General features: G+C 39.0%; 1 protein-coding gene across 3 annotated transcripts in view; it reads left to right on the top strand.

Moving 5' to 3' along the window:
* Positions 1-27,749, top strand: part of RSPO2 (R-spondin 2) — a 96,948-nt gene that overhangs the window by 24,881 nt on the left and 44,318 nt on the right. For all 3 annotated transcript variants that reach the window (XM_052704430.1, XM_052704429.1, XM_052704431.1), the window contains exon 2: positions 24,982-25,170. In XM_052704430.1, coding sequence (XP_052560390.1) covers positions 24,982-25,170 — 189 coding nt within the window. The remainder of the gene's footprint in view (positions 1-24,981; positions 25,171-27,749) is intronic.

The raw sequence follows: 27,749 nt of genomic DNA, 5'->3' as shown, positions 1-27,749 counted from the left end.
AACCACTGAGAGGTAATTGTACTGAAATTTAAGCCAAAAAGTAATTTTCTTATGTGGTTAGAGATTTTAAATGTAATAAACTGTGATAAAGGGAGTCTTTAGAGGCAACCTAAAGGTGATGGTATGAATTCATATGTATTGAGTGATCATAATTTCCATCTGAATGTGCAAGAAAAATGATATTTTCAAACCTCTTGTAAAATAATAGGCAAGATAACCCTTGTATTACTGCAAATTCTAAATTACTTCTCTTAGATATTTGTCTTTGGAGCTGTTGCCTACCAAACAAGTACTACTGGGAAATGTCTGTCTGCCTACCCTACAAAGTTTAGCTTCCTTACATCGCCTAAGTTATTTGAGCAATCAGTACAAGAAGATCATAGAGTAAGAGTTCAGTGGGACCCATTTTGTGTAATTTTAGCAATCCGAAGGTTAGATTCCATCTGATCTAGCCAAGAGTCAGTGAAACATGCCTCTCAGCAGGGAAATTTGGCCCCTTAGCTTTCAGGTTCTTCTGTAGTGGATGATGAGTGTCTTTGGAGGGCAATTTATCTTATCCTAAAGGGCTGACCTGTGAGTGAATCACTAAGATTTTTAATTTGTCTTATTGGAAAATGGGAAAGGACCTGTACAGGTTGGACAGTGTCAAGGCCTTTTCATATTGTCCTGCCTTCTTTATTCCTGTGTTTTCAAGGCACAAAAGCAGATCGGAACCCAAAAATCCTATAAACTTTTTGTGCAGAAAGCTAGCACAGTTCCTGTGGATAATATCCTTGTTCTCACAACTGTAAATGTGTGGCAGTTTTAAAATCAAAATATTTAGGAATAAAGCAGCATGCTTGTTTCTGACTCTGTTAGGCCAGCTTGAAAGCTGAAGCTTTTTCAGCAACAGTGCTTCTGAAGAGTCTTTCCAAGGCAGTTTGAGTTCCATGATTACCTTGAAAGCACGTTAGGATGTCCTGCCAAGCTCCTGGGTCTTCATATGTTCACTAGCACAGCAATTATTTCCCTTTGTTTCCTATCTGGTTCTGCATAGTTACCAGGGATCCTGGATTTGAAGGGGGGGTGGGTTTTTGGCACTAGTGCTTTGCTGGTTTCTGCCTTGTGTTTAATTCCTAGGTACTTGTCCTCTACATTGTAGTTTCTGATCTCTATCACTAATACTTTTGTTGTTATACATTTCTTTTAGAGTTTGCAGAGCGTGCTGTAATTTGTTATGCGTATTGTCACAAATGTTCATTTGCTAACTTTGAGAGCAAAGAAGAAAGGTACTATAAAGGAAAAAGTTTGTACGTGTTTTTTCCTACATCAGTAATCAACACAAAACACCGTGGAAAACACAGTTGTTTCAACAGACTCTTGGAACTGAGATTTAGGTAAAGTTTATAGTTTCAATGGGACTCAAGGAGCCATGCATGTTCTGCCAACACTCAAAAGACTTGAAAATGTGTTGAAATCTTATGTGTATTATATTTGTTTTGTCTGTGTAGACAGATGCTTCTGTGTGGCCCCTATTTTCCTTGATAGTCTCTGCAGCTGACCTTGTAGGTGGGTTTTATGTCTCTGGTGTTGATCAAAAGGAGTTTGTAAAGTGCATCTTAGAAGTGCTTTAAGGGTTGGTTGGACTCATGTTTCAAGGATTGGAAGGATTTATTCAAAATATGTTCAACAAATTCAGGTTTTTTTTATGTAAGGATTTAGAATAGTGTCTTGAGTAGTGTCTCCCCTTACCCCCTCAAGGGAGAAAAAGAGATTTCTATTATGCTATTTATATCTTAAATAGAAATAACAATTCCCACTGTATGGTCTGATTATTTTTACCCAATTTTTTTTTTTTTTCTTCATAACAAATATGCAGCCATCTAGGCCTATGGCTGCAGAGCATGCCTGAGCCTTTCACTGGCATTGTATGGCAGAAGAGAAAAAGAACTGTGTGAGACGTGAGCAGGTGGAGGGCCTGCTTAGCCTGGTGGCAAGGCTACATGATAGAACTGATGGGCTAGAAAGTATCAAGGGGGCAAAAAGAGAGAAGGAGCAGAGGAGCTGTGCTCTGCCCTCACTGAGATGTGTTCAGCCACAAGATCTAAGGTAGTCTGTCTGGATCTTCTCACTACTAGGCTGAAGGCAAGAACTAGAAGGAAAGGAGTGAATGGAGACAAGTCCATGCTCGAGGCAGCAAGCAAAACACCTCCTTGCCCATTCCACCCCTCAAGTATCTCTGTACAACAGGTACAAGACTCTGGTTGCATGTCTGTGGATAGAGGAACAAAAAAAAAAAACAACCATCAAAACAAAAAACAGAAAGCCTTCCTCCACTATCAAAGCTTTATCATCACAGAATTGCAGGGATTGGAAGGGACCACAAGATACTGAGTCCAACTGCCCTGCTAAAGCAGGTACCCTACAATAGGTTGCACACACAGGTGTTCAGATGGATCTTGGATATCTCCATAGGAGACTCCACAACTTATCTGAGCAACCTGTTCCAGTGCTCCATCACCTTTCTTGTAAAGAAGATCTTCTGTATGTTAGTGTAGAACTTGTTATGTTCAAGTTTTAGGACATTATTTGTTGTTATATCACTACATGCTACTGAGAAGAGCCTGGTCTCATCCATTTGTATCCTACCTCTAGATATTTATAAACAAGTACCAGGTCCCCTCTCAATCATCTTTTCCTCAGGCTGAACAGACCCAAGTTGCTCAGCCTTTTCTCATACAGGCCCTTTATCTTTGTGGCCTTCTACTGGACTCCTTCTAGCAGATTCCTGTCTTCTTTGAACTGGGGAGCCCAGAACTGGATGCAGTTGTATAAATTTGGCCTCTGGGCAGGGCAGAGTAGAGAAGGATTGCCTTTCTTGACCTGCTGGCAAAAGAGAAGAGATTGGTATTAGTTATCCTCCTTGCAGGGATCTCAATACCCAATATGCCAAGCAGACCCTCTGAGAGAAGTCTGCTGCCTCCTTTGGGCTTGGATGGAGGATGTTGCCTTCTCTGTTCAATCTGGAGAAGAGAAGGCTCTGGAGAGACCCTATAGTGGCCTTTTAATATCTAAAGGGCCTATAAGAAAGAAGGGGACAGACTCTTCAGTAGGGTCTATTTTAATAGGATGAGGGGAAATATTTCAAACTGTAAATGGGAAGATTTTGACTGGGTAGAAGGAAAGTGGTTTTATGGTGGTGGTTTTTTGTTTTTTTTTTTTTTTATAAACAATAGGGGATGGTGAGTTACTGGAATATGTTGCCCAGAGAGGTGATGGATGCCCTGTCCTTGGAGACATTCGAGGTCAGGCTGGAGCAGGCTCTGAACAACCTGGAATGTTCTGTGTGTGAAAATGTAAAGATGGGGGATCTCACAGGATCATGCTTTAAACTGTTCCATGTTTGTATGCAGATGCTCTTCTGTGGCTTGTAAAAATAACTTGATTTTTTTTTTTTTTTTTTCCCCCAGTTGTATGCCAGAATTTTACTTCTGTGTACTTTCTGGAATGGTCTGAAGCTGACAGACCAGATTAGCAAAAATCAGTCTCTTCTTCCATGTATACATGCCTAATGTTGCTGAAGACACTGAGATACCATGCAAAGGTGCTTGGATATGCTTTTTTCATGTTAGGATGCATTTCTATTTATTTGTTTCAACAGATGATACCTAGATCATCTGTCTTCAGAAGCAATGGCCAGATGGATGTGAGACTAATCCTTAGTGCAAACAGTTAAAAATCTAAACAGATACAGTAATTTCTAGAATCTTCAAACTATTTTTCTTCTAAAATGATTTATCCAACATTTTTCCTATTCTAAGAAATGTGGTTTTTTATCATCTCTATTTGAGAGGAGGAAAATAGGGAAAGAAGTTAAGTGATTTGAGGAATTATAATAGGATGTCATGTTCTACATTTTGTCTTTTCTGTAGTCTTACTGAGTTCCACCCTCTTCACATTTTAAAGACCTCAGGTTGCCCAGTGAGGTTGTGGATGTTCTCTCCCTGGAGATGTTCAAGGCCAGGCTGGATGGGGCTTTGAGCAACCTGGTCTAGAGGGAGGTGTCCTGCCTATAGCAGGGGGGTTGAAACTAGGTGATCATTGTGGACCTTTTCAACCCAAACCATTTTATGATTTTTTGTATGATAGATGCAGAAATGGGCATTTGTAGAAAAATTTCCTGAGCTGCAGGAGCCTTGAGGAAAGGCTGATGAATGGCATATGTGTTAGCTTTTCCCAGCAGGAATCCAGTAATACTTTCTGTGCCTGGAAGAGCTGAGTGATTCCCTGCCTTTCCAGCTGAGTGCAGGACAGCAGGAATCTCATCCACAGGGATGAAGCACCTCCATGACTTCAAGCCCTGTTGAGTAACCTGTTTTCTGGACTGACTGTTCCTACTGCTAAGTGAGAGGAAAGGTTTGGGATTAGCATATTTGCAGTTTATAGTTACAGCCTTTCTGGTCTGTTTCCTCAAAGATTTTTTTTTTTTTGGTTCTCTTATGTAGACTTTACTCGTAACACGCTGCAGGAGGTCTGGTGGTGAGGTTTTTATGTAGCCCAAAGGTGATCTGGTCACCACTGTGTACGTGAAAAAGATAACAGTTTTTGGGTTTCTTGGGAGACAGTAGCAGCAGAAGCTCAGGACAACCTTAAGCTTTGCTGAAGGCCAACTTCTTGTCCTCCTTGTTAGCTTCTAGTTGGATGTTACCAGTTAGTTTATCCCAGCAGCATAGAGATCTGGCAGTTGTCAACCTGGAGGTGAGCGTGGGACTGCAAACTGCTAGAGAACAGAAGAAATACAGAGCATCTTTAGTGTTGCCTGGAGTTTCATAGCATGCAGATTTTATCTGGAAATTAGCTATCACTTCTGCATTTGTAATTGAGATAGATAGGAGTTAAAAATCAGTCACCATTGTGAAATAGAGTACTAACAAACTCCTTTGCCAGCTTTACTTTGGTCTTTTCTTTATGAGATCTTTGTTCAATATCCACTTCTCTACACACCACCACCCTCACCAAAAACCTTTTCTTGAAGACTGAGGATGTGGCTTAGCACTGGATGCAGATATACATACACACACAGGCACAAACAAATGTGGCATCTGACAGTTACAGAAAGTGTGACTTCCTGTTACAGTGAGGGGTGGGAGTGGGAATGTGGGGATGAGAGTGGCACATTTAAAAAGCAAACAGCAAAAAGGCAATCCCCAATATACAATACTTATAATTTAAATAATAAAATTAACCAAATGCTGGTACATGTGCCAGTGGTTCAGTACAGCCTTTCTGACAACCGGACTTGGACTATGGACAGGGGGTGGATAGCAGAAGAATTTAGCAGGATTGGCTTTAAGCATCTTAGTACTCAAAATTAAGTGTCATTTTGCTGTCAACTAGAAAAAAAGATAGGGAGCTGAGGCACTGCATTAGAAGTTCCTTTGCTGAAATGTAACTTAGGTTTCCCCTGTGGTTGTTAATATGCATCTTGTACATTAAAGAACTGGAGTAGGGAGTAATTAAATGCTTCCTAGCCTGAAGTGCAATTGTTTGCTCTTTCCTCTGATTAAAAGGGTGGAATAAGGTGAAAATGGTGGAAATATGATGGACTCATTTTCCTCTTTGAACCTTTTCTTGTGTTCATATCCTCCTAAACGTGTTTTCTTTTCCTCCGTGAAATCTTCTCACTTGCTTATCTCTCCACAAGCTTATTGGAATTCCTTCTGTGTACCCTTGATTGTCCCACATGCCCTCAGACCAGCCTACTTTGTGGTCCTCTTGGAAGATGTACCACTGAACTGATTAAGTTAGATACTTGGGATGTAGATGCTCCTGATTGAGAGAGATGATCCTCGTTCTTCTCTCCTTCTCTAATAGAAGAATGTGGACCTATGCGTGCTAAGTTTTACAGGGGCCGTGGGAGGACTCAGCAAGGTGGTAATTTGGTTGGAACTTTCAAGGAAAGGAGAAGGATGAGTTGATGCTGGTATGGCCAAATTTTCTCATCGTCCAGTTTAAGGCCTTAGAGTTTTGTCACTCCAGGAACACAGCTGTGAGGATGACAGTGTTCATCTTTAAAAAGAAAGGGAAAAAGTTGACAACAGTTATCTGGATGAACCCAGAAATGCACTCATTATCAAGCAAGGCACTTGTTGCTCCCCAGCCAGCTATTTACGGTGAAGAAATCTCTTCTTGAAAAGGAACAACATTTGAAACTGCCATCTGTTTATCAGAGACTTCTTCTGAGCCTCCCAATGGTTTTGCAAACCTCTAAGAGAAGGTAAACAGAGCGTAACTTGGACTGAAAGAGCTATGACAAGCCATTCTTTCTCTCCTGATCACCACATTCTCCAAAATGACACCCCCCGCCTCCACCAATAAACAAATATTATACTGTATTCCTTTTCTCTTGTGTTTTTGAACATGATAAACTGTTACTCTTGTGTGCCTACAAAAAATTTTATTTAGATGTCTGCTTTCCTAAAAATAGCAAATGAACGAAGCGTTCCAAGCAGCTAACCGCAGCTTCCTGAGTTAAAGCTTCTAGCTTTAAGATAGTTTTATAAGTGATATAATGTTGCAGATTCTACACCCAGTTTTACAGCATTGCTTTCCTGTGTGCTGCTTGTTCATATTCATTTAACAATTATTGGGTGTAAAGCATGTTAGTTGACCAACAGAGCATCTCTACTTTGTTGTATGTGTGCCCAGTCCACTGCCTGACAACACTTTTTATCCTGTTTGTTGTTTACTAGACTGTAGTGCTCAAAATACTATCTGCATATTTGGTCATATATTTTATTGCTTACTATATGCTGAAAGTGCAATTCATTTTGCAGAATACATTTAAGAATGATAGAAAATGTGTGCTTCAGAATTTGCACTTTGACTCTTTGTTCAAGCTATTGTTCTGGTTTCTGAAGCCTGCTTACTCAAACTGGTAAAAAGGGACCTGGCTGGGATTTAGTTGCCAAATGTGTTCTGAAAAGGCATCGTAAATGATGAATAATGATTTCAAGTCTGAGAGAAGTCCAAGCATGATATATATTATGTTCCAAAGTTAATTTGGCAAAATGGAGTGGGAGGAGCAGAGAGGAAAGACTGAAATGATCATTTAGCATTATCAAAGCACTTAATTTTCTTGACAAAGTTCTTAATATTTTAAAACATTTCCATTTTTTTTGGAAAGAAACCATGCACTCTTTAATTACTGGTAATAAAATGAAGTAAAGGATTTAAGACCTATGAATGTTACAGTTCGAGGAAACTATAATTAAGGTTGGCAAGACTGTTTCCCTAAGGAAACAGGGAGTTCACACAGCTTTTAAAAAGAGATGGTAATTATTTTTCCCACTGAACTTCTATGTATTGATAAATGTGTTCTCCAGTCACTAAGCAGTAAAGCATATCCCAGGTAACTTCTTAATTTGTGTTTCCCAATGCGTTACTTTAGTTTCAAGATGATTTATCTGGAAATAACTGTAGCTTTTTCTGTCTGAATAGGAGTCTTCTATTTTTCTACCTTATGTTATCTGCTGCAAACAGGAGCGATGTAGAACAAAGTGAAGTTTGGATATGTTTAAAAAGTAAGCTGGCTGTGAAAGACTGCAATACATATTCCATTTAGGATTAACAGTTAGGAATTTAAACATGGAGGTAGGGATTTGCATGCTCTCTCTTGCAACCTGTGTGAGCAGGGACTTCTACTACTGGATAAGACAGCAGGGAGATTGTCAGCTGCAAAATAAATGTGGGTCTGTATAGGTGTTGCCAGTCAGATGGTTGTTACATACAGCTAAGTCTGGACTGTATCGGAATCACTGCAGAAATCAGTGTTTAGATAAAGCCACCTTGATCTTGTGAGCTTCCCTGGGTCATTTCTTCTCTAGGAAAGATGCCTTGGAGGCTGCAGCTCCTGATGCTCTCACATGACCTCAGTGCTCCGGGGCTGGCAGGACTTGGGCCGCCCCAGCAGCTTCTTAGGTAGGCTGGGCCATATGACTGGTGGCTCATGGCTCCGAATGCTCTTTAGCTCACGGAACTCTATTGAAAGGGAAGCGCTCTGTTGGGAAGCACTGGGGATGCCAGGTCTCTGTGTCCATCATTTGCTCTGGAGGCAGAAGTCATTCTTTTCTCAGGTGGGCAGTGCATGAATTTGGTTTTTCTTTGAGAACTTCATTCCTATGTTCTTGTGCACTGGGGTGAAGACTGGTTTCTGAAACTGCAGAACAGGCTTTTGTGAAGCGAAGTTGGATTTTCCGTATGTCCCTGGAATTGAGGTCCGTTTTCTGCCATGGAGATTTGGATTATTAGGTGTACTCAGATAAGATTTACACAGTTAGGGAACAGAATAATTAAAAATAAATAAACAAACCTGAAAAAAAAAGACATAGAAAGTAATCATAGAACTAGTGTTGTTAAAGTAAAGTAAAAATTCAATACTACTTTGTAGAATTTGTGTAATCAACTCCCTATTTTTCATGATGTTATTGAATTGACCGGTTGTGCTTCGAAGAGTCAAGCATCTGTGGTGCTTTTACTTTACTTTTGGTGAGCAGAGTTCTTGGCTGTGCTTTTGACCAGTTCCTTGTGTGAGTTTGTGTAACCAGATCATTCTGCATGTGAGTGAGTTCATCTTGTCAGCTTCATCAGAAAATGCTTGGTCCCAGTTAGAACAGAGTGCAGATAAATCAGTTGCTATAACCCTGTGGAGGGGAAATGCAGTGTATTCATGTGTTCTTGTTTATTTTTCCAGATACGAATGATGTAGTTTTTAAAAGCTAAATCATAATGAACGTGTTTCACAGTGCTCGCACCAAGCAGAGCTGGGCATTGCACAATGTTTTCTTGCAGGTCGATGGCACAATCATGTTTTTCTTTCCATCTTTGGAGATGCAGGAGACAGCTGTTCAGCAAGGGCCATAGAGGACACTGAGGAAAATGTGATTTTCACATGTAATTAATCCTATTAAAGCACATAAACTGTTAAAACACAAAGCTGCTGCTTTTTAAATTAGAAAGTCAGTAAGATGGGGAAAGCTACTGCTCTCTCACTGTGCTGCACTCCTAGAAGTCAGGAAATGTACAATGACAGTGCATGGGGCAGCTACCAGAGGTCAGTCTGTGCAGAGCCAGGTCTAGGTAGATGATTTTGGTTTGGGTAGATGTCACTGTTGTTATATTTTGTTGTGCTCTGGATATCGTTCCATAAGTTATGCTTTCAGTGGATATTTTAACACCTTATATCTATTTCTTAAATCTTTTGTGTAATTGGTCCTTTTCCTCTGGTTCACCGCAACATTAAGTAGCTCCAGCACACTCTTCCAATTTACGATGTCTCTGACTGGCCAGCTGGACTCCACACATAGCCCTGGTGCTCCAGGAAGGAAGAGTTGGCATCAAGTGAGTCTGGGGTTAATGAAAGCCCGGAGTGGGAGGTTATAAAAATCAAATGGTTATAGTAGCTGTAAGGAGCTATACACTGAGTTTAATAGCTCCATGGGGAATGGTGATATATGAGGAGTCTAGGAGGAGAGAATACGCATGTGAAGGTGCCATTATACATGCATACCACCTTTCCCCTCCGCTCCCATTCCATCTTTGTGGAATATTTTATATCTTTTTGCCAAAATCCAGTCTGCCTAAAGTGTGCTGAGTCATCTAACAGTTCCTACAGAAAGTTTGCAGAAAGGGGAAGCTGCTTCCAGGATCCAGCCTTTTCCTTTGGCTGCAATGAAATACATAAGTCTGATAATCCATGTGATTATCTCTCAAATATTTCATGATGGTTCTGTCATCTGCTTTATCTTTTATCTTGGTCGGGCACTTATTTGGATTTATTTACTTATTTCTGTTCAGAGAAATGTAATACAAGTTTCTAAAAGGAAAACAGCCACAAATTTAATACTACTTTGCATGCATGCATGTCCTGAGTTCAGGGCTGATGCTTCTGTTCAAATGGAAACAGGGAGTAGCTGGAGGCAGGCCTCCTCTAAGGGGTTGATGCAATCCCAAATTTACCTCCCTAGCTCACTGTGGTGGGCAGCGTGGAGGCAGCAGGGCTGAGTTAGGAGCTCACAGCTTGGGCTGTTGTTCTGCCTGCAGTGCTTGGTGCTCCTCTTCCTTTGTGGAGGTGATGCTGTGTCCTTGAGTTTAATCAGCTGGGCCCCTCATCCTGTGACCTGCAGTAAGAGAACTGTGATGTTACTTTATAATGAACATCAAAACCTAGGCAATAGTGAACACTAAAGTTAAGAGCTGCTTCATGTTCAGCATCATGCTGTATATGAATGATTGTTATATTAGTTGCTGGAAAATGAATGCTTAGGCAACAATTAATAGTGCTACACTGAGATGTTTTTATTATAGTTTAAATAAAGAATAAGATGAAGCTATCTTAAAAATAAAAACATTTTATATGAAATGAAACTTTCAGTGTATGACTACTTGGCATGTATTCTCCATCATTCTTGCTTCAGAATTTTAACAAAGTGCTTGCTTGCCTTGTTGGCTTTGTAAAGTCATTGTTTGCATAAAAAAACGCTTCAGATTCCAGCATGTATGTTTTAAGAATAATGAAATAAATTGGCATTGGCAATGTAAATTCTGCCTTTATTTACATCTTCTTTTAATCATGAAGGCCATGGTTTTCAACTGATTTAACAAAGTATGGTGACTCAAAAATCTCTGAGGGAGACAGAAAACCTTCCACGTTATGATTTAATTAGTTGGGTTTTTTTTTTAGGACTGGCTTTGGCAGGGAATAAGCATGCATGTGTATATGTGTGCATGTACACACTCAATACGTGCAGCTCGGAACCTGAGAAAGCATTTGAGGCACAAGTGTGGAACACCACAATGTTGTTTTTGCAGCCCACGTTTTGGGGGAGAGCAGCACTTGAAGAATATCCTAATTGCATAATCTATTCAATTTTTGCTGAAGCTATGTTAGTTAAGGTTAGGATAGCCTGTTCTCTTGTATATTTTACAATGTCAGGAAAAAAAACATACAAAAAATCCCACTCTCACACTTTTTTCTTTTTTTTTTAAAGAAGCCAACAAGGAAAGCAAAACCACCCCACCAAGGAAGCAAAAACATCCCCAAACCAAACGATAGGGATTGCTCGAGTAACTCAGGGTTTCAGATGAAAAAGCGAATATTTAAATATCAATTTAAATAGCAGTGTGTATAATGACATTTCTTGGAGGCAAAACCAAATGTCATTGACTTTAAAAAAAAAAAAATAAATAAATAGTCTCAGTTGGTGCAGTTCAAAATGTGCTCCTATTTCTCAGCTGCAGCTTTGTGTTAAAGAATATTCCCTAAATTTTGTAGTATGGCTGAGACACAAAATGAGATACATGTAAAATTTTTTCATTCTTCCTTTGAAATATCACTGCACAGAGAATACATCACAGGTGTATAATTGGATTTTTTAAGCTTATTTTCACTTCTTGTATTAGACCTACCCACACCAATGCTTCTTTTTAAAGATAGTTATATGAATGTCTTGGAGCTTTTTTTTTTTTTCTTTTGGTCCTTGTGATATATACAGGACTTTGGACAAGTTCTATCTAGGAGATCCTATTTATTACTGCTAATTTTTAGGATGCTCTTGTTAAGTAGCAGTATGTCTAGCTTTTACTTTACTCAGAAGCTGCTTTGCCGGCTCTCCAGGGGCTTTGCCAATAGTCATATTCTGAAAGGGCTTCTGCTTGTCTTTACAAAAACCTCATCTCATCTGTTTGCAGTGGGAAAATATGTTCTGAGTAATTACTTCAAGTCAAAAATGTAATAATGAGAATTGTAATCATTGTAAGAAATAGCTGGCTGACTTAAAGACAGTAGTTGCTCTGAGGCTGTACTTTATAGTCCTCCCTCACTGGAAACCAATGAACAAGTATTTATCACTTAGAAAACAGTACATGGAGAGCGGTCCTGATGTGGTCCTGGCTCCTCTGGACTTATTTGGGATGTACAGCAATGTCACACATAGGAACCCACTTGAATATCAAAGTATCAATTTGGCTGGAAGGTTACAGGCACCTCATTTGAAAATATTAGTCTGATTATTATTTTTTTTCAGTAGATTTTTCAGTGGCTTACACAGCATTTACCAGTGGTCTCTAAGATGAAGTGTTTTGAGAACTAAGTGAGGGGAGAACTTAAGAGAAATCTTTTTTTCATCTATGAAATATTTCAGGAATGAAGAACTTATTCATCCCAAGCCCCCTCTCCCCCACCTTTTTTTTTTTTTTTTTTTTTTTTAATGGATTTAAAATCAATTTTAAGAATGAGGCAACAAATTTCAGTGTTAAAACAAAGTTGCTTGCTGTACAGGTTTTGGCTGGGATAGAGCCAAGTTATGTAAACAACTGTGACTTAATTACAACTTGAACCTGGATGTTTTATCCTACGCTGAGGGCTCCCTTAAGTAGTTCATTCTTCTTCTTCTCAGACATACAGCCTTTATAATAAAAGTGAATGATAATAAATACCTTTTTAGACTACATAGAGGTATAGGTAAGACTGGAACTTGGAAGAAAACATTTCATTTCTCAAGGGACCAAACTGTGATACAAACTGCAGCAATAACTGAGGAGCCATGGAGCACTTAAGGCCAGATACCTTAACTGAAGAATTGTCCAGACAGTCCTAGCAAGTAAACCACACCACATGTTGCATGTCTCTTTTGATTTGATGGAAGAAAATTCCTTTCTGAGTGTAATCTGATAACTAGCTTGATTCTGACTATGGGGGACATACACAAACCAGACACAAGTGTTGATCTAGCATGCTATTTCCCCTAGTCATGGTCAGTCTGATTACTCAGAGGAAGAATAATAATTTTCCCTTGTTCTTGGGAACTATGTCTGCCTGCATGTGAGTAATCTTTACAGATTACTCATTGAGCCCTGAAATGTGAGACCATGTATGATTTATAACTACTGCTCTAACAAGTGTGAATCAAAGGCAGTCCAGACATTTGTGATCTTCATGAGATAATGGAGTCCACTCACTGACCATAGCTACAACAGATACCAAGAAATGAAGCCCAGTGGGGTGCACTTGTAGAACCGAATAATTAGTTCTGGGGACCTGGTGCCCACACTTTCACAAATTTCAGGGTTTTATGTTAGGCTGCCTCTGATCCGGTCCTGTGGACTGAGTGATGCTGCTTGTTGAAGTGTGTTAGTTGTACACTTGGAGCACGCGTTTCAGTTCAGGTTAATTTGAAGGAAATGTAGCTCCAGGACTGCTCTGAGTTGTGGAACAAAGCTCAGTTTATAGTATATAAGCTTGCTGCTGATCCAAACTGACAAACACACAGATCTTATATTCTGAAGTGTTTGCTTGACATCTCTTGGGTCAAGGACTTAATACTTTATAGCTGAATGAAAATGCATGCATGAAAATGCATGAAAGCATCTATGTTCTAAAGTCTCTTCAGCTCTGTTAAGACAAGGTCTCCAAGCCAGTCCAAGCCTTTTTGCATTCCATTCTCCCCTTGCCTCCATCCTACAAGTAACATTCCATTTTGCAAAGTGGATGCATTCAGTTTTATTTTGAGCCTACCTACATTTTCTAATCATCATCAGCAAGATGTACTCTTTCTCTTCTTTCACCTGAAGAGCTCATATATTTACTCAACTGCATTTGTTGGATTGTATTTAGTCTTGAATTGAGTCTGTACCAAGGATGGGTCCTTCTGCTGATGCGTTAACCCATAGTTTTGTCACCTGAAGACAATGCTAGAAAAGGTTTTGCATATTCACTATGATTAGCATTGATTTGTCTCTAATGTCAGTATACACTTTGAGATGTGTTTGTAAGCTCAGATTTAAAATCAAAATGCTGTGTCGTACTAAGATGACTTGAAGAAATGCAATTATATCTTTCCAACAGTTTTTGTTCCTTCCATATTCAAAGGGAGTACCAGTTTGATCCCAAACCATACATATATACATATGTGTGCAGTATATATAGATACATAGATTCTCAGTCTCTTTTTATGATGTTGCAGCACTTAAAAACTTAATTTTATTTATTTATTTTTTTTCTCCTGACAGTGATGGTGGGTGAATTATTTTTTTGGTACATAGTTACCTTCTAAGCTGGGCTAAGTTGGACTTTTCTGTTTTCTTAGTAAAAATAAATAAACAAAAAATAATGATTGAATAGCAGTGATAGTTGATTATTTAATCTCTTTGATAGATGCTCTTGCATAACTTTGTTTAGTAGGGATGGTAAACTTTGGATTAGAGCTATGTTATCACATTGGGTGGATACATCCTGCTTGATTCCAAACAAGAGGTGTAAATGTTAGGGTCTTTTTGTTTTCTTTCTGTCTGTTATTTTAAGTGTTACAAATATGGTTTATTATTCTTGTCTCCATTCACTGTCAAGTTTGGGGATTTTGAGAACATAAATGGGTGGGGTTGAGGTTTTTCTTCTTACCATTATTTTTTTTTTAACCCTTTGAGTCTTTTGTCAGTCATCTCAAATTTTATTTGCTGTTTGTCTTCTTCTTCCATTCTCTGAGGCTGTGCTTTAATGCTACTTCCACATATTTGTTTGTTTATTTATTTTTTAGACGAGAGAGAGTACATGTAGAGCTATAGCTTATTATTCATCCAGTAGAATATCCTCAAGCAATTCCCAATTTTAACTCTTCCCGACACCTAATTTTTGTTTTCTGACAATTATGCCAATATGTAATTTAAACTTTACTAATTTGGCCCTTGGAAAGTTTACAAAATAGTCACATTTATGTCTTATACTGTATATTACTTAGGCAGTGGAAACATAGCCAGACCAAAACTCACAGATATGCGCTAATTTTTCATTAGCAGCTGCCTGTTTATTCTCTTAATCTATATATAATCTAATTTTGAATTGCTCCAAAGCAAGTCCACTGAAACAGTGCTCTTTAGAAACAAAACAACTAAAAAAATTCCCCAAACTTTACTAAAGATGCTCTAAATTGTTGTTATTATTTTTAATTCTTAATCAGGCATCTCATATCAGATTTTTCTAATGCCAAAATTTTCTGAGATACAGTTTTTCTTTTTGATAGCTAATGACTAAGAACAAGTTTATCCTGTTCTCTTCAGAGGGCTGAAGGACCAAGTCTGCTTTTGGGAGTGAGAGTTTTATAGGCCTTGGAGTTGCTTCTGTGTGTGTGACATTAAAAGGTAATTTTTGGCATTTGAACTTACAGGTCTTTCTTCTTAGCCTTGTTAAGAAAAATCCATATCTGTATTCAAGTTGTCGTGTTTGGTGTGTTGATAATGAAGCTTGTGCTCTGGTGACCAAACCACCACAGGGCAGGTGGTTCATCATTGCTGGAAGTCCTCTACGGTAGGTAGTGAGTTGCTACCTGTCCTTCTGCAATGTTGTTTCTGCCTTTTTCAAAAGAGAGTTATCTATAAGGGAAGTCTTCGGGTGTTTTGGCCAGTGGTAGGTGCTTTTCTGAACTTCATCTGGTTGGAGTTAAATCATATTACTAAATATAGGCCTTTTCTTTCTGTGAACTTTTGCAATTTTTTCTCTTAAGATGGTTCGCTTTATATGGAGGTTACTTCCAGCTGTGAAGATACATTTTAGGTTCTCTTTTTACAGTGCATTTCCAAACTACTTTGCTTCTTTGCTTCCTTGATACTTGTTGGCTCTGGAATCTCCTGTACAATAGAATACATCTGGACACCCAGAAAACCTTCCACGTCCCCATGTGCTCTGCTGCCCATTCCGCCTCTCTCAGAACTATACAGGTCATAGCTCAGGTTATCTCTTTCCTCAAGCAAGAAGTCAAATCTGTGTGTCAAATCTTCAGGAGTGCAGGTCATAGGACCACAGGATAAGTCAGGCTTAAGGAGACTGTGGAAGGTTGCCTCTGTCAGGCTTGGACAGTTTGCAGTTCTGCTTGAATAAAATCCTACAGAAGCTTTGGTAGGAACTGTCTTTTGCCCTCATAAGGAACTATACAGCATTCTTTCTGTAAAACATACAAGATTGTGAATATAACCTTGCCTGAATTTTAAAGGTTCCTACACAAGTTATGGCTGAGGCCATTAAAACTTCCAGACTACTCACAGCTATCAAAAACTTAGATTTCTTCATCCTTAGTGGGTATGAGTTTCTGTACTTTCCAGTTTAATAATATTCATAAATAAATAGACAAAAGGCTACGTTTGCATTCTGTCAAACATTTCAGAAATTCGGTGTTTATAAAGCACTCATCATTGTGTTCATTGCTATATAAACTGGAGAACTAGGGCATGTTCTTCACTATTACAAATTTACAATCCACAGCCAATATTTATTTGTTTGGCATTTCCTTTACGTGCCGGTTCCTGTTGCACAATAAAAATGTGATAGTAAACAATAGTTGAGCATGTAGTCATTAGTGTTAGATGCCTAATCTAGCAGTGAAAATAGTCGTATAATCTTTGCATCTTTTAATTTCTACTGGAATTGCTATATACCGTATCCAGCTTCAGAGTCCAGATTTGATATCTGTCTCATAAAAATTGATTGAATTTGGTCTTCCAGGAAAAGAAATACTTCAGCTCTTTCTCTCTATTTTTCCCCTTTTGTTCCTCAATCTTTCCTACCTTTTTAGGAATTGGTCAGTAAAAATGTGAAATTGGAAAATGAAATGTCATGCATCTACATAAAGTCTTCTTATACGTCACTGTACTTTCTGTGTTAAGCTGAGTGTTCTGGATCTTCACCTCTTTAGATTTAATGCTTCCAATAATGTTTTGTCTTCAGCGGTTTGGGTGGATCTGGATTTAGAGCTGTGTTTTTGTTGGAGTGCCTCTATGTTGGATCCCTGCAGCTTTCAGTGCTTGGAAAAGTTATAACTTACAATAGAAGACAAAGTAAACACACCATCAAAGAGGAAAAACTTAAATCTCTGTTTATTCACCTGCGTGCTAGAGATGAATCTTATTCACAGCAACTAGTTGAAATATTCTAGATATTAAAAGGCTTGGCCAAAAATGAATTTATTTAAATGCCTGTGACTGTGTTCCAATAGAATTTGTGTACCAGATGTTGGTTTGCAGAAACAGCGTGCTGGATGAAGTTTGAAAGTAGTGTCAGATAACAGCGCAGAATATATAGGTGGGGAAAGTGCATTCCTGGACAATTTTGTAATTAAGGAATAGGCTGTGGCAGCCTGTGCATTTCTAGATGACTATGGCATGGGAATTTTAAATAGACTGGCGAGCAAGTGGTTTTTCAAGACTTGACAGGTGGAATTACACCTTGTGATCTCCAGCTGATGTGACCTTCTCACCAGCATGGCAAATAAGTGTTTGTTGGTTTTTCTTTGTGATATCTGCTTTAACAATTAAAACAAAAATTTGGTCCAAGGTATAGTAAGTCACTGGAAGAAATAAAGCTATTTTTTCTGTTTTAAAAGTAGAACTGTCTATGTTTGAGACTATGTTTTTGCTTCCAAATGCAATTTATTTTCAGTGGAAGGCAAGTCAACTTAGCATTCAGAATAAACAGTCCCACCACCCTCTTCCTACATATGAGTATTAGAAGGAGCTCCTGGACCTCATGCATAGATGAGATAGAATCATCATAGAATCATAGAATGGCCTGGGTTGAAAAGGACCGCAATCATCGTTTGTTTCAGCCCCCCTGCTATGTGCAGGATTGCCAACCACCAGACCAGGCTGCCCAGAGCTGCGTTCAGCCTGGCCTTAAATGCCTCCAGGGATGGGGTGTCCACAATCTCTCTGGATGACCTGCTGCAGTGCATCACAACCATCTGAGCGAAAAACTTCCTCCTAATATCCAACCTAAATCTTGCCTGTCTTACTTTAAAACCATCCCTCCTCATCCTGTCTGCTATCAACCCATGTAAACAGTTGTTCCCCCTCCTGTTTATACGCTCCCTTCAAGTACGGAAGATAGAAGAGATACAAGTGAAAAAGAGAAAGATTAAAGTGGATGTTTTAGCTTAGTAATGTGAGTTTTTAAATTAAAATATGAATTTGAAAAGCAAGACTAGGAGGATGTATAAATTGATTTACAGTTCCCTGTTATCTCTGTAGGAGTTTTAGATGGGCCCAGTGCAGGTGCAGGCTGTAGCTGACCAAAGTTGCCTGGCTGAGACAGAGAAACTGTGGATATCTCATCCCTGAAGTTTTTCAATTGCCAGATTGGAATGGGCTTTGGGTGTAGTGGGAGGGGTCTCTGCCTATAGCAGGAGGGTTGAAACAGGATGATCTTAAGGTCCATTCTGACTCAAACCATTCTATGATTCTATATAGCATTAATTTAGTGAGATTTACACCAAAATCATTGAAATGAAATGTCACCCCCCAGTTTGTATCTTCAGAGGAAGATTGTCACTTTAGGTAATGTGGGAGTTTTCTGTGTGGCAGGCAGCTTGGAAGAAAATTATTCCAGGTGTTTAAGGATCAGTATCTTGAGAATGATCACTGGGTGATCTCCAGAATGACTGCAGAATGCACTGGGGAACAAAACGGCTTCTTCTTACACAGAGCAGTGTGGTACTTGGGAAGCAGTGTCTTTTCTTTGTGGCAAAAAAAAAAAAAAAAAAAAAAGACAAACAAAAAAAACCCCCACACAAAAAAACTAAAAACAAAAAAAAGCCCTTACATAATACATAAATGTTTCAAGTGAGTAGTATCTAGGAATAGTAGAGAAGCTGTATCACTTCTGTATCTGGCACTGGTACAGTCACTTTTCCATTGCTGTGTTCTTTTTTGGTGTCCCTAAGTCTGTTGATAAAATGGTAAGGGATTGATCAAAGGACTGGATACTTTGCCTTGCGGTGAGACATTCTGGAATCTTGCTCTGTTTATCTTATCCATGAGAAGGCTAAGAGTTGACCTGATCAGAGTGTCTGCACTGGGGAAAAAAACATTGAAAAACTGTTAACAATCTGGCAGACAAAGATATAAAAAGGTCCAGTGGTTGCTATTTGAAGTTCAGAATTCCATTGCAGGTTTTCAACAGTGAGAATGATTAGCCCCTGTGATATCTTAACAAAGGTTGTGGTGGTTTCCTTACCACTGACAATTTTAAAATCAAGACTGAATGGTTTCTTAAATGATACGTTTTAGTAAAGCACAAGTTTTCTGGCTTCTTTGTACAGGGCATTGGAGTAATTGATCACAAAAATGCCCCTTGACCTCGAATATCTTAATTCTTTTAAATTAAGACAATAGCTAGAGTCTAGCTGGTCATTTTTTGTTTTGTTTTTCATCCAAAACTTGTGTTTACATAGCTCGAGTGAAAAATATGCCTTTTTCTTGGCCAGCTCCTTTTCGTAGCCCATTAGATGATTTTCAACTGTTATGACTTTGCAGTTTTATAGAGTTGGTACATTAGTATACTATAGGATGTTGGTGCATCTATGTAGCTGTATTAGTTGTTCAATTCCTAGGTACCCTGAACTCATATGCCAAACAGGAGTGTAGTTTATTTTCTTGAACTGGAGAGAGAAGTATGGGATAACTTTTATAGCATTAATTGAATTTCAGGTTATGAAATCTACTCTTTCTGCAATAAGCGCAGCTTGCAGCAGTCTTATAGTTGATTCTCTCCTCCGAGTTCCATCTGTGCACCTCATGTTTTGCTTTCAGTGATAAGTGTCTCAGAGACATTCTTGCTAGATCTGAGCTAGAATCCAATTACCAGAGTCTGTGTAGCTGCAATCACAGTTGTTAACCTGACCAGTGTACCGATAATCTCAGTTTCTGAATTCAGAGAACTTGGAAGTCCAATAACACAATGAACGGGCAGTGAGCAATGCTAGTATCGTAATGAGCATGGTGTCCTGACCCTCGAAAGAAATTATGTTCAGATGATGTTATTTTCTACTGCTTCTTCTATTTCCAATTGATTTTGCACCCGTTCATCCGTTTTTACAGCTGCATAAAAATTTCATGTTCTTGGGGTGAAGTGAACACAAGATTCTGAAGCGACTTGTAACTACTTGCAAGTGAGTGTACAAGAAAGAAACAAATTGGTAGCAGTTATTGTGGTATGGGCTGCAAGACATTAAAATCGATAGGAAATTAAATGCTGCTAGTTCTTTTGCTCACAGAACAACTTGTCTTACTGTGGGGAACAGACTAGACTGGTTTTGCATCATTCGTTCTCTTGTGATTTCAAATAGTCATAACAGTTCACTTTAAGCCATATTGCTGAAGTGGTTTTAATACTTTTGATCCAGACAAGAGTTAAAGTAATTAGCTGACATTTGATTTTACTTGATATGGATCCAAACCATGAAACTTTGAACACCCCTACAGTTTAGAAGTGTTTCATTCAGTGTTTGGGTATTAGTCTGTGTTCTCAAGTAACCTTTTCTAACTTGGCGTATTTTATCCCAGATTTAAAATAATAAAAAACCCAACAACACAGGCAATCAAGTCTGTAAACGATTTTTATTTAAATACAGAGATGCCCTGGAATGTAGCTATAGAAGCAGCAAGCCGAAGGAATAAGAAGGACACTGCCTGTGTGCTCTTGTGTTTATGTGCAGTGTTCACACCTGGCTACATATCTGTGTGGCTGTACAAAACTTTGCTCCTGCTGCAAGGAGCTTACAATGTTAACAGACAGCCAGGGCAATCATGTGCTTTGAGACCCAGAGGATGGTGCTAACTTAGAGCATGTGTGCATTTTTGGTTTTATGATGTGATGACAGCAGCATTCTGACACTGGTTAACATTTGTGGGCCTTGTGGAAGGAGTGAGTTTTCATGAGGGATTTGGATAGAGAAAACCTGCCTGCTTGGCACACAGAGTCGAGGAGGGTGTTCCAGGCAGAGTTGAATTAGGGATGTGAGAACTGAGAGTGTAGTGTGATGTTTTACATTGTATGTGACGCAACTGGTAACTTGGAATGTAGCTGACCATGTTTTGTAAGCTCCTTATTTTTTTTCTTGCAGTCTAATACAGAAGGGGAAAAATATGTTGTTATGAAGAAATTCAAAAGGAAACATATAGATATTACTGCTGAACATAGATAAGTTTACTTCCTCTTTCAATTATCTGGGGATTAAGAAAGCTGTATACCATAAGATGTATTTGTTGTGTTAAGAGACGAGATGGAAAGAGAAGGCTTTCCAAGGGGGTGAGGGATTTGTAGAACTTGATTATAGCCTGTGTGTATAGGGGCAAAGAGCTAAAGGTAAGTTGATATCTTCAAGATGGCATGCTTATGTGATGCTGGAAACAGTGCTGGAATACTTGATTTGTTGAAGTATGTGCTCAGTATCCAAGTAATTTAGCAGCAGAGCATATTGTGATTCTTTCTGCTTAGAGACAAGTTGAACTGAAAGAAAGGTTGCAGAAGTTGTTTGTCTGCTTCCTGTGAAGTTCTGCTAAGAATGACTGATGGCAATGTAGAAGAAAGGCAGTTCTGTGACATACACTTCACAATAACTTTGTATGCAAAATAGTTGCAGGCTGTTCAGTTGCCTGAAGCAGCACAGTCAGAAATTTTCGGACTCTCTCAGAAAGTTTACTCTGGACTATAGCATACAAATAATTTTCTGTCCATATATTCTTTTCCCTTACCGCCGTCTAACCTTTTTTTGACTTTTTCCTATTATGGCGAAGAAAGAGAAAAAAATACCTGATGCATTTTCAGGTTTTTATTGTAACTTAGTAAATAGGAGAGCGAGAGGGAAACTCATCATTGTATGACCATCATGATCTCCCCGTTATCCAAAATCAATGTGTCCAATAATCAGCCATTTAATTAGAAATACATGTACTTTATCTGTAACACCTCTCATGAGGATTTCAGAGCAGCTTACAGGTTTTAATGCTGCACCTCACAACAGTGTTCTGAGAAGAAAAAAACACAGTGGAGAAATTGCAAATTCGTTTAGGTTGTTCATGAGATAAAAAGGCCAGTTGATATGTTATAGTTCGGTGAACCTATACCCAACTTAAAATTTTGGGATAAATGTACACTACTTACAGAATCTCTCTTTCATATATTCTGTGTTATCTGAAGCTGTGAAGGATTAACCCTTCATCTCCTAAGTAAGACTAACACAAGGTAACTGAGGACCATTTTATGCTGTTAGCTCCGTGTCATATGAGAGTCTGTTGGTACAGAACTATGTCTGAAGTCCAGGGAAGTCAGCATAATTTAACTTGCCTTGTCGATCAAAGGGTTGACAAAAAAAAGCGCATCTTAACAGAAACAGGGAAAAAGGAAAGTAACACACGGACAGTCATAGATAAAGGAAAGCTGGGCAATGGAGTCAAGTTCTGTAGCCAAGATGCCAAAATTTGAGAAAGTTCAAGGAGGATAGAGACTATGACCTACGTGGATTCTACATATCTGCTCTGATGTCATCTGTGCTCCTCTAGCCACACTATTGAGAATTGCAGCCTTTAGCTTTATCTCTCCTGTTGTGCAATTAGTCTTGTGTTCCTTTTTCACCTTGGGTGGTTGCACTAAGTCATAATCATACATAAGCTTCTCTCTGTTCAGTCTCTGAAATAATGTAAAGATTGTACTGTGTGACTGAATAGTGTTTTTTTATGAAAACTGTTAGCTGTTGAGTGGTGTGGCTGTACGAGGCACTGCGCATGAAAGTCATACTTCTAGTATAAAGGGTGGATCCTGCTCATGGCTGCCAGGAAAAGGTGTGAGGGCTGTGGGACAAAGCAGGGCAGTCTTCCTGCTGCCTACCCAGAAGATTCTCCAGTGCAGACTGTTGCTGTGGAGGCATGCATGGGTTATGTTGTGGAAGAACTTAGTTCATTCCAAAAGAGAGCACAGGGCTGGAGCAACAGTTACAAAGGTAGATGGGCACGGCTGAAGCTGCCTTGTTTGATACCGGTATTGTGCAGCTGCTCCAGAGGGGCAGAGAAAGAAAATTATCTGTGATTCGAGGTAGAAATATAATGCTGGAAATGAGATCCTGACCACTACTCTTTCAAAACCCCGAAAAGGTTTATGAGTAGTGGTGAATAACTGAAAGCATCTTGTAACTTTACTTTTGTTTCATTCTATTTAATTCTTTTTCTTAAAGCACAGGATTCTGTGAGGAACCTTGAACGAGTTTGAGGTACAGATTTGCTGGAGGTGAGATGCAAGAAAACTAAAAGGGGACCCGGGTCTCACCATGTGTTAAAGCAACAATTGCTTTGGAGTGCACAGTCCTGTGTTTGATGTGGTTACAGAAAGGCAGTCCCTGTGACAGAGAGGGAAGGGATGCACTCAGGCCTAGCTCATTGCCTGTTTCCTTCATGTACATCTTCAAAGAATGAGGGTATTTGCAAGATGAAGTTGTCTCGGAGAGAGTGGATGCAACAGGATGCGTGCACAGGTTCAGGGATTTAAGGCAGTTGGTCTTGTAGTATGTGCCTTTGCCATGGGCGCATGGGTGTGAGAATTTAGTAGTATGTATACCAGAAAGGATACCATTCCCATCAAGAGAATCTTAGTACATGAACCTGGTCTCAGAGAGCTTCAGCCTTCACAACGTGTCCCACAGGCTGAGCAGCTTCCCACCACTCTCTTGGCTCCTCATCCTGCCTGCCACACACCCAGAGTGTTCTGCACAGGATAGGAGCTGAACACTGCCATACTGAGCTGGGAGAAGCGTGTTGGGGGGGATGGAGCAACCACAGAACGAGAATGTGTTGTGCAGATGTGTGAAGGTGAGAGTAAAGCTTATCAGCTACTGGTTCCAGAGGGTGGTGGGCTTTTTCCTTTCTTCTTTTCCCAGCTCGGCTGGTGAAGTCAGCCATTAAACAACAGCTCTTATACATCCGCATAAGATAAAATTATTGGAGTACTATGTTAGGGCATAGATACACTGGAATACTTTAAAACACAGCAATTAAGCATAGTCTTTGCTCTTTGGACCAGCTGCTGTCAGAATGACCTCTATTCAAATGCTCTTGACATCTCAAAGACTTTTCCCTTTTCATGTATAATGTTTCTCTTTTGTTTGTAGTAAAATAGATGTAAACAGGCAGACTTCTGTGAAGTCCTGTAACCAATTTCTAAGAAAGAACTATTATTACATTATTCTGGTTTCAGGAACAACTTGAGCCTTCAGACCTCTGCTAACCTGCTGTGCTGACTCAGCGCCTAAGAAGGAGCTGACTGTGTATAGGGCAGGGACTGTTCCCTGACTGAAGGAAGGCAGAACAGTAAAGGTTCATAAGGGCATGGAAGGATGCAGCCAGGGTTTGTTGCACTATCACTCAAGTCACAAAAAAGAGAGTATATTTAGTTGAAAGCATAACAGCTAGTGACCTAAAATAGTGATTAGATGCTAATGCCTTTCTTCTGAGATGCCTGTGCATGCTGTATTCAACTCATTTTGGGTAGAACCTCATAGAAAATAAACTTACAGATTCTCTTCCTTTTTGGAGATAATTCATTTTTATCTTCACATCTTCACATCACATCTTCATTTTTATTACAAAGACCTAGAAGTGCAGGAAGGCGCTACAGTAGTACCTGAGAGATGTGCACATAGCAGGTGTTGTACCCATTCTGTAGTTTGCTACACTTAATGCTGCTGTGTTCACAAGTCAGAAGTTGCATCTGTGTTGATAATGGGTTTCAATGGAAATAGCATTCCGGATGCATAGATTATGGTGCCAATATTATTATATTTTGTTGCTGTTTTGTACTTAAATGCTCAGCTTGAAATTAGAATTGAGCATACGAGTTTTGTTTATGTTTTGCTTTTGAATTTTATGTACCTTGGTCTCTGCTTGTTTATACCTTTATTTAAAATGTATCAAGTTCATTAAATTGCTGTATATGCTAGTTAAAAATACAGAGATTATATTTCTTTTTATCCACTTCCCAGTGCAGATGCTTGACAATGAGCACGCTTGCAGAACCTCCTTTTCAAAACTATTTGTAATCATGCAGTAGAGAACATTTTACAGCAAAGAGGACCTCCAGCCAGAATAATTTCCAAATGATCTTAAAGTGTAATTTTTCTTCTTCTTATTTTGTAGCTAGCTATGGATCAAATCCAATTTGCAAAGGCTGTTTGTCTTGTTCAAAGGATAATGGATGCATCAGATGCCAGCATAAGTTATTCTTCTTCCTACGAAGAGAAGGAATGAGACAGTATGGTGAATGCCTACATTCCTGCCCATCAGGATATTATGGACTCCGAACACCAGATATGAACAGATGTTCAAGTGAGTTCCGTGGGTTTTTTATTTGTTCTGTTGATGTTTTTGAAAGCTCAATGCAGTTTTTATTGGGAAGCCATAATTCACACTCTGTTTTTAAGGTGATATGTTGTGGAACACAATATTTTTATAGAAGTCACGATCTTCATAAAAACTTATTTGCTAATGTCCAAAGTCACACCAAGATTTGTTATGTTTAGCAAATTAGATAGTTGTGTTAGCCTAGCTGTTATTGCTTCTTTAATTTTAATTAAAACAAAGGTTAGGAAAGAGTTATGATTTAAGCAGCAATTTTTAGTTTAAAAGAATTAATTCCCTTTACATGAAAATAAGAAAAGATTAAGCATATATTTAATAATGCTTTGTGTAGATACAAGCCCAGTATACGCACTGGGATATGGGTGGGCTTCTTATCAAGCCTTTTGCTCCGACACAATTTTCAGGTGACCAGACACCTCACAACATACATGTTTTAATATGTAAGTGTTGCTGTTTTAATAAAACAGATGTACTATTAAGAACAAACAAACAACCTTTCACTGTTAGTGCTGCATTTTATTTGGAAATTTACAACCTGCTAATGTGCAACAAGGTTCCTTGTTTGTGTGTTTGTGCCTCACAGTACGGCTGTTAAAGCCTATGAGTGCTCTGCTATATCTGCACGTTGTTTCACTGCTATCTGGCACTTGTGCCTATTTGTATCGATTTTTCCATATGCTCATATGTGGACGATTACCCATATGGATTATTAATCATTGCTACCACCCCTAATTCATAGCTTTTTCATGTGTCATAGTCTGACCAGAATTAGGTCACCAAACTGAAGAACCTGAAGTGAGAAACAGTTTTCCTTTGCTTCCTGAACTAATCAGACGTTCATTAAATGTAGGGCACTTTCCCGTGGGTCCTGCAGCATGTCACAGGGATGCTCTGTGTTGTGAGGAAGTGGGTGCTGTCCTTCAGATCGCACATAATCTTGACAGGCCTATGAGGTCATTCTGTGGCACTTTTGGCTGGAATAAGAGCATTAACTGCAGTGCTCTGGCCACATTCCAGCCCTTGTAATGACATCTCGCCTGTTTCTCCCCGATCCCTGTGCGGATGCAGTGGATATGGTATTCTTTGCTTTGTGATAGGTAGTGCTGTTGAGTGCTGCCTAATCTGTACCAGGTGGCCAGGTTTTGATGAAGAATTCAATGAGAGCAGAATAGCATTTATACATCCCTTCTGTAAAACAATTTAGGAGCTTGGCCCTAATTTTCATTGCACGGTTGTGAATTCAGCAACTTGTCCGCTTTCAGCCTTTTGGGAGCGGGCTGTAAAAGCTGGGCGACATGAAAATGTTTTTAAATATTGTTACAGTTTTGGGAAATAGATGAATGTTTTTGTATTAGCCTGTATTGTGTTTTTGAGATAGGAAACGTTGTCTATGCTGATAGTTGTTCTTTGCTTTCTTTCAAGCAAACAAACCGTCCCAAAAAACCCCAAAGCTTGCAAAAGGTGAACTGTGAATTCAATACCACTTATTCTACATTTTTACCACTTACAGAAAGTGGCCTTTTTTCCTGAATTACAGGATTGGTTTTGAAAAGCACAAATGTGAGGCTGTGTCCAATCTATATTGGCATGTGTTGAGTGCTGGATATTTAACTCACCCTCATGCCTTTGACAGTCTCTCCCTCTGAGAATAATTATACAGTTGCATTTACCAGACCAGTGCTGGTTCCCCTCCAGTGATTTTTGAGCTGTGTATTTTTATTTTGGTGTGATCGCCAACTGGTGTATTTATAAATCATATCTGCGTTTTTGCTCTTGGTTTGGTGATTTTGCATGGTACACACGTTGCGCTGTGGACACGGACATTTTGTGGATTCAAGCTGAGATAAAATAAACATTCCTGAAAAATAGAATAGGTTTCTTCCTATTTGATGTCAGATACTTTTAGTTACAGCTTGTTACAGACTATTGCTCAGATAGTATTATCTCAGCTAAAAATAATAAAAATTCTGGCTCCACTAAAATCTGTCTGTGAGTTATAGGGCTTGAATTACTTGGGTTGAAATGATTTCTGCCCTATTAATGCCTTTACAGGCACAAACGCTGTTTAACGTTTTATTACTGGAACACTTGCCCATTTTTGTTCAAGAAGCTATAGAACATATTTTTATGGAAAATGTTGACATGATTTTAAAAGCCAAACATAGTTAGTGCCAAACGTAACACAATAAATACTACAGCCAAGTGCAACAGCTCCAAAATTATGGAAATTTTGAATTTCAAGGCTGATTTTCTTTTCTACATGTAAGCAGTATGTGTCTCTTGAATTTGCTGAATGGTTCTAGACTGTTTTTCTAGTAACAGTGAATCATGTACTTTCTAAATTGGTTTTCCCTAGAAATCAGTGTAGTGCTTCCTGCTTATTTTCATCTGGAACACTGAAGTTGAAACACTTGAACATGAAATTGAAAAGTGTTTGGTCTTTCCTCCACAAGAGTGCCCAAGAAGAGTGCTACACTTCATTAATTTTCCAAGAAATTTTCATAGTTAATTACTTTGAAGCAAGGAGGAAAAATAAATCTTCGGAG

Source organism: Tympanuchus pallidicinctus, unplaced genomic scaffold, assembly GCF_026119805.1.
Source record: "Tympanuchus pallidicinctus isolate F22 unplaced genomic scaffold, pur_lepc_1.0 scaffold5, whole genome shotgun sequence".
Taxonomy (NCBI): domain Eukaryota; kingdom Metazoa; phylum Chordata; class Aves; order Galliformes; family Phasianidae; genus Tympanuchus; species Tympanuchus pallidicinctus.
The sequence above is the reverse complement of the archived record's forward strand: the minus strand, read 5'-3'. Positions and strand labels throughout refer to the sequence as shown.